Here is a 15711-nt window from a genome sequence, read left to right as displayed (position 1 = left end):
TGGATTCTCAGCAGCAGAAGATGGAAATGAGACAAGTAGCAAAGTTAGCTTTTTCTTCCTTAGTCTAGACCTTAATAATTTTTGGCTTTTGGTCAGGCTCTCATCTGGCATAAATCTATAGTTTTGTTGAAGTTACTGAAACCAAACATGATTTATGCAACTGGGCAATCTGGTTAATGAACTATATCTTCTTGTTGTGTCCATGGGTGCTCCACTGTGGGTGTTGGTGTGTCCTCGTGCCCACGCTTGGAGATTTTTCTATAGTCATGGTTTCCCATTACATGCGTGAGCAGTAGTGCCTCCTCATGCTATCTGGCATGTGCACAGTGCAGACCCCTCAGTTCCTTCTCGTCCATCCTTGGCTATAGACAGCACTTCAGTCTCTCACTCACATGCTGTCTCTCTCTCTGAAAGACAAGAAGAGTTTAGCTAGTTATTTTAGCATTTTATACCCTTTCTCCAATTTATTTCTCCTGTTAAAAGTTCTATTAACAAGAATAAAAGAAACAAGTTCTAAACAAGTTTAGCTAGCATTAGAAATAGTTGCTGCATCATTGCCATGCTCGACTCCCCGGGCTTTAAGCAATGCAGAACATGCAGAGAAGCCATGCCAGCCACTGATGGCCGTGCTTCCTGCATCAAGTGCTTGGCTGAGGGCCACCAACCCAGTTCTGCACCCTTTGCTCCAGCCTCACAGCGAAGGCCAGGAGGGACAAAGCCACCAGGCTCAAGACTTATCTCAATGAAAAGTCCCACCAGTCACCGGTCCTGAAGTAGCCTTCCTCTGAGAAATCAGCATGGGAGACCAAGTGTATGGACTCTGCATGTCTATCTCAGTTGGCAACCCATCCACAAAGATGGGCCCTTCTCCAGTGCATTACTTGCCACCGTCACCATCTTCATGGGCTGTGGCAGTTGAAAAGTCCACCAGGATGTCCACAGCACCATCAAAGCTGGTACCATTGATGTGGGTGCACTCGGAGCCAAGCCTCCCAACACTCAGCACCTCTGTCACTTCCATCTTCAGCTGCTTCTCCTCCTGGGCATAAGAGGTCCACAAAAACGAAGACCCTGCCCTCAGTGCTGGACCTGGAGCACAAACAGCACTGTTCCAAGTTTCTGCACCATTCATGCAAGGCATTGGACTCAGCACCATGCAAGTCCAGGGCTGAGGCACTGCACTGGAGACAGAACTGAAGTTGGTAGTGAAGCCCCCAGCACCGGAGCACAATATGCTTTCTAAGTGGCACCATGAAGACTTGCCACCAAGAGCACACCTGGCACCAGCACCATCCACCTCACCGCACCATATGTCTCTGGTGCATCCTAAGCCCCATATTCATCTAGATGCTCAGGGTTCTTGCATGGCTCAGGGGCCAAACCACCAATCCTGGGTGGGGGTGGTTCTGACTGTAGCAGTGTCTTTTCATCAAAGCACTACAGCCCCATGCCCTCCGACTGGGAAGATGTGCTGCCCACCGTGTATCCATATCATCAGGAACCAGTGCCTAGGTGGTCACATTGGCAGGCACAGTCGACCTGCTCCCGTGCTCCACTAGCACCATCCATGGTGTCCAGAGACTGGCCCATGTGACCACAGCCCACCACTTTGATGACAGTCCCTCATCACAGCACTCTGGGGCTGTGGATTCCCTATCAGAGGGTGATGATAGATCCCCTCTATACCACTCCTTATCTTCACCAGATGACATAGTGCTTTCGATGTGGGCTCCCCCTGCAGAAGACTCAAGGGCGTTCCAGGAGTTATTTAGGTGGGTGGCCCAGGCCCCGAAAAAGAATCTGCAGGAGGTGCCAGTTAAACAATACAGTCTTCTCCACATCCTATAGTCTCCCTCTTTCTCCATGATTATGATGCCCATGGATGAGGCCAGTATGGACCCCCTACAAAGTCATCTGACAGACGGCAGCATTCATTCCTCCCACTAACAGGAGGGCTGACAAATGTTACTTTGTGGCCTCTAAGGATGCGGAGTTCTTGTTTACCCGCCAACAGCCGAATTCATTGGTAGTGTTTGCTGTCCACAATAAAACCAAGCCCTTTTTTTGTTGTCCTCAGGACAAAACAAGTAAGAAGTGGAATATCATGGAGAGCAAAGTTATTCTTCTGGAACGCTGCTCCTGCAGGTGGCGAATTACGTGGGCATGCTAGCCGACTGTGACCATCTGAATTACTCCAAACTGCAGGAGATGGTTCCCACCTTACCTGAGCAGCAACTCCCAGCCCAAATGAACATCATCTATGAGGGGTACATCACTAGCCACATTGTGCTCCAGTCCATGATGAATGTGGTGGACATGGTGGCTAGGGTTACTGCATCCACCATGGTCATGAGGTGTGCATCATGGCTCCAGTCCTCAGGGGTCCCTAAAGACCTGCAGCAAAAAGTGGAGGACTTGCCCTTTGGCAAGCAGCATCTGTTCTCCAAAAAGGCAGACAGGGTCCTTCACTTTACGAAGGATTCTTGCACTAAACTGCATATCCGGGGAATGTGCACCTCCATCCCCATTCAGCTGGGCCCAGTACTCTCCCTATCAGAGACCATAGGAGTAGTTCCAGCAGCAGTTGCAACATTTCAAACCTCCTTAAAAGGTCCCAGCAGTGAAGACCTCACAGGCAACAGCCCACAGCATCCTACCCTCAACACCCTAAGCAGCAGTTTTGAGGGTGAGGTCTGGAACCTGAGAGATCTTTCAAGTCCAGCCATCACACATTATTGGTGCCATCCATTCCATCATTGCCTCCACCCCTTTTTCTACCACTGGGCCACCATTGCCTCATACAAGTGGGTCCTGGAGATAGTGTACTGGGGGTACTCTATGCCGTTCACCTCTACCCCCAGCCCCCCCCCCCAAAAAAAAAAGGCAGTCCGCATGGGGTTTCTGGACAGGGGGATTTACTCCACATATTTCTTATCCCATAAGAAAAAGAGGGGCTGCAGGCCCATTCTTGACCTCAGGCACTCAACAAATACATTCTATATTGACAGTTCAAGGTGGTGATTCTTGCAACCATTATTCCAGTACTGAACAAAAATGATTGGCTATCAGCTCTCAACCCATAAGATGCCTATTTCCACATGACAGTTCACCCAGCACACAGGTGTTTCCTCCAGCTTACAGTGGGGTCCCACAATTATAAGTGTCATGTCCTCCTGTTTTGGCTCTCCACTGTACCCAGGTGTTCTCCCAAGACTCTGATGGTCATGGCCACCCACCTATATCAGCATGGGGTCATCATCTTCCTGTATCTGGATGACTGTCTTTTAAAAGGGCCATCATTCCTGCAGGCCTTTCAGATGGTGCAAGTCACCACTGATCTCCTGCTAAGTCTCATCTTCGACATAAGCTATGAGAAGTCCACACTTCAATCCACACAGTCCCTAGAGTTCATCAGGGCCCACATAAATACTACCACTGCCATGGTCACTATGCCACTCCAAAGATTCCAAGCCCTGTGCAATCTCATCCTGTTGGTGCGACTGTCTCCTACCATCACAGTGCCTATTTGCCTCAAGCTGCTGGGTCACACAGCCAATCCGACATATGTGGTCAAACTGGCCAGACTTCTCATGCAGTCTTGGCTGGTTATACATGCTGTGCCCCAACCAGGGACCCTTGGTCCAAATCTGTGGCTATACTACCACATGTCCTTACCTCCCTCTAGTGATGGACATGTCCTCACAACATTCACACCGGGGTGCCATTCCATCAGCCACCCCCATCTATTACCCTTACTACAGCTACCTCCCTTATGGGAAGAGGGGCCCATTTGGGTTCCCATATGGTCCAGGGCAAGTGGTCCTTCACTGAGCGAGCGCTTCACATAAACTTCCTGGAAATCATAGCAGTCTGCTATACTTGCTAGCATTTCCAATGGCACCTTGCATGCTGGTCAGTCAACACCCACATGGACAACACCATCTGCTTGTATGTGTATCAACCATCAGGGCAGGGTGTAGTCCTGTGTGCAGAAGCTGTAAAAATGTAGACTTGGTGCCTTCAGCATCACATCACTGCCGTGGCCACATATCTTCCCAGGGTAATGAATGCGGCTATGGATGCCCCCTCTCACTCATTCAGTGATCACCACTAGTAAGAAATTGACATGGTGGCCCTCAGTCACATGTTCCAGCATTGGGGCCAGCTATGCATACACCTGTTTGTGACCCAAGTCAACAGAAAGTGTCACCAGTATTGTTCCAGAGTGGGTCTGGAGAGACACTACCTCAGGATCACCTTCTCCGTCAAGCGGGCTGCGACCCTTCTTTATGCATTTCCTCCCCTTCTCTTAATTCACAAACTGCTAGTCAAGGTCAGACTGGAGCAGGCTCACCGCACCCTGAGAGTCTTGGTTTGGGCGAGACAAACTTTGTATCCTTACCTGCAGTGGCTGTCAGTGATGAGTCCATATCTCTTTTCCCCTTGCCACAACCTTCTGTCTCAGGACTTTGGCTTCACCTTTCACCCCAATTCCATTCCAGCTGTACCTCTGTGCATGGCTCCTTCATAGTACCATAATGTTGAGATCACATGCTCTGAGGGGGGTAAAAAGTGTTCTCATTGACAGCAGATGGGAGTCCACCCATAAATCCTATCTCTACAAGTGGATGTGGTTCTCTCAGTGGTTGGGTGCTAAACATCCTGTGCCTCCTCACACCGCACCCCTTCCTGTCCTCGACTGTCTGCTGCATGTGTGTGAGTCAGGCCTCACTGTCATTATTGTCCAGGTCTGCAAAACAGCTATCCATCAGTATGTCCTCCGGACCCTATTTGGGACCTTAGCCATGTACTCAGCTGCCTCATCAAACTGACCTTTGAACCCCTGTTGAGATGTTCCTGGCTCCATCTGTCAATGAAGCTCTCATTTTTAGTTACCATCACATCGGCCAGGAGAGTTAGGGAGCTAACCACTCTCATAGCTGAACCTCCTTATGCTGTGTTTGCCACAGAGAGAGTCACTCTTCATCCTCATCCTATGTTTCTCCATAAATTTCCCTCTCCATTTCACATCAGGGAACCTATCCATTTACCTGCATTCTTCCCAAAGCTGCACTCTTTGGTGTGGCGCACGTTGGACATATAGTGAGCCTTCTATATCAATGGATGAGGCTTTGGCACAAGTCTCCTAGGCTCTTCCTATCCTTTGCAGAGCAATCCAAGGGCCTGCCCATTTCATCTCAATAGCTGTCCAAATGGATCTCCACCTGTATTCACTCTTGTTATGCACTTTACCTAAGCGAGCATCCGGGTGCTGTCACTGCCCATTCTACCTGGGCTGTGTCCTCCACTACCACCTTTCTCAAGAATGTACCACTTACAGACATATGCAAGGTGGCAACATTGTCTTCCAGCAACGCATACGCACAGCGCTACACTCTCTCATCTTCCATTGCTTCCTCCATTCAAGTTGGACAAGCAGTTCTGTTGACTGTAATTGTTTTGGGCTCCAAAACTGCCTCCAAAGTGGGCTCCAAACCCACAGTCACACAGAGTGCAGCATCCACGGGGACACTACTCAAAGAAGAGCAAGTTACTCACCTTGTGCAACAATGATGATTCTTTGAGATGTGTGTCCCCATGGGTGTTCCAGTTTGCTCCCTTCTTCTCCTGCTTTGCAGCATCCTCCTTTATTTGGTAGCGTAGACAAGGAACAGAGGGAGGCCTGTGCTGTGTATGTGCCAGATAACGTGAGGAGGCTCTACTGCACATGTGTAGTGTGGGAAACCACGGTTATGGAAGCATATCTGAGCACCACCAGAGTGGAGTACCCACAAGGACACACGTCTCAAAGAAACATCAATACTGCATAATGTGAGTAACTTCCTCCTTCTTGTTATCTTTCTGGGAGGGGTAGCTGTCCTGTGTTATGTACTTGTACCTGGCTGTTTTTTAAAAAAGGGAAACAATGTGTAAGTGCCTGAGCACTTTGTGTGAGATAGTGTGCTCCTTCAACTTGGAGCTGTGAAACTGTTTAACATTAGGATTGACCTAAATTGAAGTTTTCATTTGTGAAATGATCAACACAGCAGGTACCCCAAGAAAGATCAGTAATCTTGCTGCAAAACAAGTTTATGTTAGCTAGGATAAGTGATGTGACAAATGCTAGGAATGCACCATCCAAGGAAATTGTAAATCACTGCAGAAAATGTTTTCTAAAAGTGCCATATTGTTTACCGACTTTAATACAGGTGTTATTGAACTGGACAATTGAAATTACTACACGTACAAATTTTGGCTCCATCTAGTGTCAAAAAATAACCCAACATTTATGTATGACTAAGAATCAAGGAGCATTCCTTGCAACACACAGCTTTCGAAAAAGTCTATTGCATATGTTAAAGATTGTAAGCTCGTTGAGGCAGGGAACATCATTTTGAATGTGCACCCAACACAATAAATTCCTGGTTCATGACTGGGGTTGCTAGGTGCTACTGCAATATAAGTAATCAACAAAATTGATCTTTTGTAACATGAAGTTAAATTTAGTTATCATCTGCTCCACAAGGGGTAACAATTGTTTGTACATTTCTTTGATAGTACTGCTGTCCCCCTGTAGATTTTGATACATTGACTTTGATATAAATGTGTGGTTATGTGAAAGCGTTAACTGCTAACCTGAAGGTACTGAATTAAGGTCGTACTATGCAGTCGGAAATAAGTCCAGCTAAAGGTATTATGGTAGGCCTGCCTAAGAGGGCACAACAGTGTTTGAATTTACCTTTCTTCCCATTGTGCCTTCTCAACCCTTGATGTGGAAGATTGGCAAGTGATTTTTGACTACAGAAAAGCTCACACAGAAAGTGATTAAAAAAGGACTCTTGTCCGTGAGATGAAAACCATGCTACAAATAATTAATAAAAAGGTAACTGAGATGAGTTGCCACAGTTAAACATCCTGGTTCAGGACTGAGTAGTGCTATGACTTTGAAAAGAACAGATCCAGTGTCTCCAGTGTTGGCAGATGGGAAGAAATGAGCGAAAATTATGAGCAAATAACAGAATGATTGTGAAAGAAAAAGAAGTTCTTGGCAGACTTCCATGTAGCTAAATTATTGCAAGAGGTTAGCCCACCATGTTCTGGAGCAGGAGAGCAGGAAACGGAGTATGGAAGCTGCTTGCTATCAACTGATCTTCTAAAATTAATATGTGAGGAAAAATAACAGAAGTGGTTCAGATACTCTTCATCACTATGTTTGGATTCTTATGGATGCACTTACTGCAGAAATCTTGGCATGAAAGTTTAGAGAAATTCCAGAACAATTAAGCTCCTTTAGCTGAGCTGGTGAGTTAAGGGAAACTTAAAAAAAGAAAAAAAGTCAGATATTTTGAAGTGGGCTATGTAAGGCTGTGGCTTCATTAAGTTTGCTTCTACTCTCACAACTTTTTTTACTGATGTGTTTCAGTGATGTAAATGTATATGTGAATCAGAATAAAATCAGTCTCTCACTCATCTCTTCCTTCGACCATAATCAGCAATTGTCTTTTCAGCCGTTTTTGTTCCCCATATCTACACAGTTTTAGCACATAGGAACATTGCTAGTTAAAATATACATTGTTGTTGTAAAAACACAAATAATGTAGATCAGTATCACTGATTTCCTCATTATTGTACTAATTGACCTTTGGTAGGACAGAAGACGCTGTCTGAGTCACACAGAAGTCTTGAGCTATTGCAATGAGTAAACTTGTGAAAATATATGCCCCATTATGAGTTGGTTCATAGGCCTCAGAAATTCAAATCTATTTAGGTCAGAAACAACATGCAAAACTGAAAAAAGTAGACTCTCACTAATCTTTAAAAAAATCGATCAACGTCTTATATGTTTTTAGACTGTTACTACTGAACTATGTCAGACCTTCTGAGAGTTTCCCATATGCTCTTTCCTTTCCAAATTTTTTAAGCTGCGTCTATCTATCAGATTCTGCACCATCTGCATCATTTGTAGGACAGTGAGACTAGAAAATGAAAGTGGCATGCAACCCAAATACTGTATTTTTCACTCTGGCATTTGTAACACCTTTAATATAAAGAGCCCAATAAATCATGTTCCTTCCTACGAATGAGCTGCTGCAGGCACCCTCGTTCTGTATTGAAAGTTCTCAAATTTATCAACATTCTAAGCCATTTCTTGGAAGGTATCTCTTGCAGGGTTTCAGTGATGTGACTTTAAGGATTAGAGATTGCTTATTGAGGAACTTAAGAAAGAAGCAACTGTCACTGGTAGTGTTCTTTCAAGAGGTGCTCATGTTAAGGATAAAGCAATAAGCTTATTTTTAGGCATGATGAATAGAAAACAAAATCCAGACTCAAAAAGGAAGCCTAATATAAAAGCCCTGAATGTTCAGTGCATCTTCAAATCACAGCATGTCATTCCAAACTTTGTGCAACAGAATACGCTATGCTTATCTGTTGACCAGCATATGTAGTTTTTAAAGTCTAAGGTGCATTCAGCAAACAAAACTTCAAACAGTAGAACTGAAGTTGGCAAATGAAATATATATAGTCTTAGTAATGACTGCCTTTGGTAAAGAACAAAAAGAAATGTAGGGCATTTTTATTTTTATTTTTATTTTTGCAAGAAAATGAAAAGATTTTAGAAGCATTTGAATACTCACTGTTAAAAAAATATGCCTGGTCTTCTGCTACCTTGTCTTGGCAGTTCATCCTTCAGAGCAGAGAAAAACTGAGGACCTCCCCTTTCACCCTCTGAATTAACTCCTTGATTTTCCTGGGAGAGATTTTAAAATCTGTCAGACAAAGTGTTGTTGCAAGTCAACTTTTTAGGTGTATTATGGCTAAAAAACTCCATATACCGATTCAGGATTTTTTAGAGCCAGTCAGGCTCTTTGATGGTGGTTGTAATAGAGATGGCTACTTAAATTAACTTCTGTGAGAGGACTTAGAAGCCTCTAAGGAAATAGTGACTGATACCTGTTGACTGATGGTGGCAGATGTGGCCCATTAACTCCACCATGGTATAAGCAAATGGCTCTTTGGGCAGAGGAAATTGGGATATCAGACAGAGAAATATTTGCAGGGAACTTGGGAGGAGCCGAGCTTCAGGCAAAAGCTTAAGTTTAAGTTTATTTTAGTTATATGTTATTAGAGTTGTCAAACCCCATAAGTCTGGGTCAGACCCACTTGTGGTATAAATCAAAGTAACGGTAGTGGAGCTAAACCAAATTATCTCAGCTGTGAGTTTGGACCAGCAAACATAGTTTTAGGATCTTGAATTTGCCCTCAACTTTTCTTCTACAGTACAGAGCAGGTTTGAGAGCATTTCCACTGCTGAATAATTAGCTTTCCAGTTGAGCATTTCCATTTGCAGAAGACAGATATGACTATTTCCATCTGTGAGGAGATACTCCAGAAGGTAGACAGAGCATGAATAAATAAGAGTTTGGCTTCTTATCCTCTCAATACAGAATAAAGCCATTGCAAAATCAGAAGTTTTGTTTGCTTAGTTGTGCATAGAGCTATACAACTGCCTTACCCAGCTATGTGGGAATCTCTCCCTTATAAGAGGAAATCCTTATGTGGTCTGAGATGGTGTTGAGGAGGAGGCTGCAACACTTACTGGGTCCTGGGTAGCTAGACATAAATTTCATGAGCCTTGGGACTTGTGAAGCCCTAACGGTGCCATAGAGTCACTTCAGTTACCCCTTGTCTCCACTGTACCTCAGCCAGTCCTGGAGCTCATCTGAGGAGATCCACAAACATTTAAATATTTCATTCATGACAGTTCAACTGCCAGGTAATTAAGGGGCATCTCTGCAGGAGAAGAAGGGGATGAGGGATGTGCAGTCCAAGAGCTATGAGTCCAGAGTAGCATAGAGAGCCTTTGGGGGCCATTATCACTTGGTGCTAGTTAGAGGTCTGTGGGGTTAAATATCAGAGGAGTGGCCATTAATCTGTATCTGCAAAAACAACAGGAAGTCCTGTGGTACCTTATAGACTTCTTGGGGCATAAGCTTTCATGGCCAAAGACCCACTGCGTCAGATCTGGTAGTCTATAAGGTGCCACAGGACTTCTCGTTGCTTTTGTGGGGTCAAAAGCAGCCTCTGGCCAGCCCCCGAGTTGGAGAATGTAAAGTGGTGTCTAGCTTGACCAGACCTGAATATCAAACCGTTGGCATTTTCACAGGGTGCTCAGTAAGTTAGTGTGAGATTTGGTTCCAGCACTTGAATACAATGACAGGGATCTAAGAGGAGACTGACCTTCCTTTGATCTGGCAGAGCACACTCATTCCAAAAGCATGCCCCATTACAGAGCTCTGGGCAGGCATGATTCTTTTTAAATAGACTCCCTTCTCTTACTCAAAGATTTAACTGATTTTCCCCCTTTCCTTGCAGTAAACTGATGTTGGCGAGGGGGGCGCGGGAACAGTACTGTCAATGCAAAGAATTAAAATAATTCATTTTAGTCCAGATAAGCAGAGTGACTTACAGCTCATGAGCAGTTTCACAACTTATTTCTCACCTGAATGCAAACTCATCCTGGCTTGTTTGGTTTATTTATGTATTTATTTTGGTTTTTAATGGTGAGTAGCCAAAGTCTATAAGTATTTGTCTTTGCTTATACAAGGGTGTCCCAGGTATGCTTTCTAGTACCTTTAGTTGAAATATTCAGGTTGATGCCTCTAATAATAATAGTGGCACTTTAGGGGAAATTATGTATTTGAGAGCAAAATCCATCTTGCAAATAGATCAATAAGTAACAGGCTAAAATGTAAATTATTTCACTCAAGATTTAATGTCAATTAATGCTGAACTATAATTTTCTTGCCAACAGGAAGATTCGTCAGACTGTGGTGGGGTCTCTGGACTGAGCCCATCACTGTGGTCTATGGTAGGAATCCAGTTTGTCCTGCTTTGGCTGTTATCTGGCAGCAGACATTGCCAGTTATGACCTTGTGAAACCAAAACCTGCATAACTGATCAAGACCCTGCCAAAACGTTAGCCCTCAGTTTCATTTTCAAAGGGTCGGCTATTCAGACAACAGAAGAACAGCAATGCCCATAATTTGGTATCAGTCTATGTGAAAGATTCATAAAAGCACCCGCAGTGGCTGCATGTTGGACTGTCAGATCCTTAACCTTGTGTGAATGCTGCATCATCTATGCCATCAGAACAGAATTCTATATGTGCTTTATTGAGGAATCTAAGATTTTTGTGTTCATTGTTGTATTGTTGATGACTTCATGTAAAAGGGCTCCCCTTAAAACAGTTCTATTATGGTATGATTTCCATTTATTTTTATTTTAGTATTGAGTTTGTTGCAGACCCTATATGCTTTTACATGAAGACCTGTGAAATCACATTTCTTTAACCTTCCTCTTTTCTTGTATTATAGTACCTCTATAGCTGCTTTGAACGTCAGTTGTGTCCACAATATAAAATAGTTGGCTGACTTCAGTTTGTACAGAAGAGCTTAGTGACTTGAAAATATTAGCTCATGTTTTTGTCAGAAGTTCACCATGACTGAAATGCCTTACAATGTGTGGTTTATTCTGCCAAAATCAATCAAAACAGGCGGCTAGCTAAGTTTTGGTGGTTCATAAACTATTAGTTTTTGAAACAAAATCAAGAAAGAAGTGACTGATTTTTTAAATACAAAGGTGTTTGAAAGTTTGATGTTTTATCTGACCAAGTGATTTTCCTCCTGAGCTCAGTGTCATATCCCTTTTAGAAAGCTGTTAATTTCCATGTAATGGTTAGCGAGCGCTTCACAGTGCAGTTACGTAATACTAGCCAAATCCTTCAAAATCCTCAAATGAAAAAGCTTGTGAATACAAAATGTCTTTGTGATTTTTGAATGTTGGTTTCCAAGGGTATTTTGCATGATGCTGCTGCTACTTTATTGTTTTTAAGTTTGTTTTCTTGAATGGTAGCGTATAGTCCATTGAAAAGGTAACTGAGTGGTTCTTTTGTTGTGTGAGAAACTGAACATTGCAATGTGATGCAGTTAAATAATCTTTAATTATATTGTTAAACAGAGCTCTGAATATACTGTGCAATTTAAAAGCTAAGAAAGTAGCATAAATTTAGATGGCTGAACAAAAGGGATAAGATGGATTTTATACAGATTTAGTGCTCTCACATGAAAACCTATGTACAGATATTTTAAGTATATAAAAATCAGATTTGACACATTTATTTTTGGAGAGTATGTTGTTCTGAGATTCATGCCAGGTTCCCCTTTTGTTTTCATGGCATGGTTTAACCCCTTAATGTTTAAATTCCTACTGTTGCTATTTTATATTGAAAATAGCAAGCTTAACAGAACACGATTTCCTGGCTGCTGAAATTAGAAGGTAATCCTAACAAATGGGGAGCCTTGAATCTATATGTATGCACATTGATACTTGATTGTGAATAATAATAAAAATGTTTTATACAACCTTGTCGGTGATACAAATTGGTGCAGTAAATTATAATATTACACTGTAGAATAGTGTACATGCAAAATATGATTTGCGCTTTTTCTAGTTTTCTGAAGAAAACAATATTACAAGACAGCTAAACCAATGAATGTGCAACTCTGCTGACGTGCAATTCTACTAACAGCTGCCATATGGAAATATTTACATGGTACAATACATTTGTTCTTTTAAACAATGAAAATGCAAATTGTTGGTATGTATATGGTGGCAAATGGCTCCTTTAACCTTGAACATGTCAAAAGCTCACAGAAATTATTAGGCATGCACTCATATGCCATAAAAATTGAAGAAGCCATGCAAACCTATTACATGGCTAACAAAATGAAATGACTACATGTAGCCGTGCCTAAGATTTCACATCACCCTGTGTTCTTTATATGTGTAATCCCATATTTAGGATTACAATGCTGGGGAAATGAAAAAAACCCCAACAACTCTATTGTTTAATTATCACCATTGTGTGTTTAATGTCTCTAGGAAAGTAATCTCATTAAATATACAACTGACTGAGTATGGTGGCCCCATTTCTTCCCTAGTGAAGATGAGCTGATTTCAACAGCACAAATTGAGGATAATTGTGGAACTTTGCCCTTCCACCAGTGGTGCTGGACTTCCTTTCACTCTCCTTATACCAACTCACCAAACAGAAAATTCCATCTGTTAGTCAATTACTGATGCTCCTATCAACAATGCGCTTACATGCTGCTAATGAGAATGCTCTTAGAGTTCTTCTGGCGCTTGACATGGCCAGGTTCCTTGTTCACACCCCCAATTAAAGATCTGCCCAAGGGTCTTTTCTAGGCCAATTCCCATTCACTATGGGTGCGATTATCAAAATGCTGAATGATTATGCAGTGTAAGTCTCACTGAAAGTCAATAGGAGTTGTGCTAGTAATTCACATAGATACATTAGAAAATCCCCTTCTGTACAAGTAATTTTTTCTTCCACAGAGGTTTTGTCTGTGTGGTGACAGATTGAAAACTCAGGATTTGGCCGAACAATTGTTTTTCATGAGGCTTAATAGTTTTAGTATTAAATAAATTGAATTTTTGCTGCTGTTTGCAGAGAACTAAGTATTTTCTGGATTGTGTGCAAATGGCATCCAATGATTTAAAGTTCAAAAATGCATTATATTGATATATTTGTTAGAAGAGCAAAGAAGGCACTGTAAACATTATCGATATCATAAATTCTAACTCTCAGATAATAGAATTGTTTATAATCTTAGTCTTTAAAATTAAGAGATGTTAGTGGTAATATGTTGTATAAATGGTTTCCATTTCTTTCCAGTATCAAATAATACGGTGGATTGATATTTTTTTTAAAGCTTTTAAACATCACTAGGAGGTATAGACCAACTTGGCACTTAGTTTATGCTGTAGTCACACACTCCATTATATATCTGATAATTAAACACAGTTCAAGTCATTATAGCATTGTACTGTACAAGCAAACCTAAAGGTATAAGGACTTAACATGAAAGGTTTCTTTCCTATTTTTCATTTGAACAACCAGCATTACTGCCAAAACACTGACCGTGGTCCATATTTCTAACAGGTTTTTAACATGACATTGTTATCAAGTTTGGGTGAAGAGATTTTTAGGTCCTGTACCCTTAAGCCTTTAGTATAATCTTTTTCATGTTTCTAATGTTTGAGGCTTTATTGCTTAACTTGACAAAACCAGTGTTGCTGCCATTTGTAAATTTTCCTGTAATATTCCTTTACTAACTTTAAATACTGGCCTTACTAGGTTCAAATAGGCAGTATCCCTTTTAAGTGACCTTTACAACCCAAGTGTTACTTGCTTTGTTTGAGAATTTTCAGTAGCTTTTAAAGGATATTGAGATTCTTTGTTCTCCTTTACATTGAAGCTTAGAAAGCTGAATTATTATTATGTCTTAATTTCAAAACACTACATTAATCCTTCCAGTCATGCAAATTCAGATGCTAACCCACTGGTAAATCAGAATTCCGGTAATGTGGGCAAGCCACTGCAAAAAAACTGTGAAGTTTTTTTGAATGTCTTCTGAAGACTACATGTGAGTAAGCCCTTTTACAGTATAAAACTTTATCCTAAAAACCTTCATTAGAAAACCATCCCTTTAGCAAAGCCCACATTTCTTTTTTGTTTCTTTTTCAATATCACAGTGTTAATATTGTTAATATTCAATGTACACTATTGTAAAAACAAAAACAAAAAAAAAATTACAATAAAGTGTCTAAAAACATTTTCAGAGTTTCAAAAATTTGGCCTCACCCTCTTACCAGCATTTCTGGATTTTTTTAAAGGATATCTTGAAATCATTTCACTGAGGCTAAAGGGATACTGTCTTGTTCAGATGCCATGAATTTGCGACTGTGATCTGCCAAAACTGTCTTCTTTTGTGTTGTATGGAATGACTGGATCATGCTTTTTGGAATATTTTTATTTAAGTGCTTACTGTGTGTTCCTGCAGAAAAAGGCCCCTGACTGCTCTGATTAAGCAAACAGGCCTTTTTTTTTCCCCTCCCTTTTACTGTGTTCTCTTGACACTTTTGTGGAACTTAGCAAGTCTGAAAGAAATAAAATAAAATTTTGTAAAAATTTGTACAATAATATTATAAAAAAGTTTATAATCCTAGAAAATGTTGTGTTAATTCTTGTGCAAAAACAGTATATTCAGAATAAAAGTTTATCATTTAAGATCAAGAAGAAGTCTGGATTTGTTGTCATCTTGAATAATAGCTTGTAAGTAAAGCTCCTGTGACTTTCTAAATAATTATTTGTCTTTTGAATTTTCTGCGTAATTTTTTCTGCAGAATTTTAGGAGCAGATTATCAAAAACCATAAATGGCAGATTAGAAGCCCAACTTCTATGAAGAATCAACAGGAACTATTTAGTTAACTTCACTTGTGCCTTTTGAAATCACCCTCTTAATTTTATGCTTTCATTAAAGTAAAAAGCTCTAGCTGCAAAACCTTTAGAAAGTTAGATCAAATGTAACATTGCGTGCTCTGCATCTGATTCTGCAGAGAGCCTGAAATAATCATACTGAGAATTCTGATTGTCTAGTAACTCTGTCCGGGATTAAAATGATGAGATCTCAGAGAACTGCCAGTTGCAGATTGCAGTTCTATTTTTTTTTTTTTTGAATAGTGGGATAAGCTGGGAAGAACTCAAACACAGATCCTCTCTTCTATGTAAAACTGCAGGGCAGCACATGGTGCTGAAGACTAGCATTCAGAGGTCACAAGCACCTACC

At 41.4% G+C, this 15711-nt stretch overlaps 1 protein-coding gene across 3 annotated transcripts in view; it reads left to right on the top strand.

The window, feature by feature from the left end:
• Nucleotides 1-15186, top strand: part of CACNA2D1 (calcium voltage-gated channel auxiliary subunit alpha2delta 1) — a 720757-nt gene extending 705571 nt beyond the window's left edge. For 2 of the 3 annotated variants that reach the window (XM_075017407.1, XM_075017399.1), the window contains one exon: nucleotides 10814-15186. In XM_075017407.1, coding sequence (XP_074873508.1) covers nucleotides 10814-10930 — 117 coding nt within the window. In that variant the 3' untranslated portion in view covers nucleotides 10931-15186. The remainder of the gene's footprint in view (nucleotides 1-10813) is intronic. The other variant, XM_075017417.1, reaches the window with a different exon arrangement.
• Nucleotides 15187-15711: the final 525 nt, after the last annotated feature.

This window comes from Carettochelys insculpta, chromosome 1 (genome assembly GCF_033958435.1).
Source record: "Carettochelys insculpta isolate YL-2023 chromosome 1, ASM3395843v1, whole genome shotgun sequence".
NCBI classification, from domain to species: domain Eukaryota; kingdom Metazoa; phylum Chordata; order Testudines; family Carettochelyidae; genus Carettochelys; species Carettochelys insculpta.
Note: the sequence above shows the minus strand (reverse complement) of the source record. Positions and strands in the feature narration are given on the sequence as shown.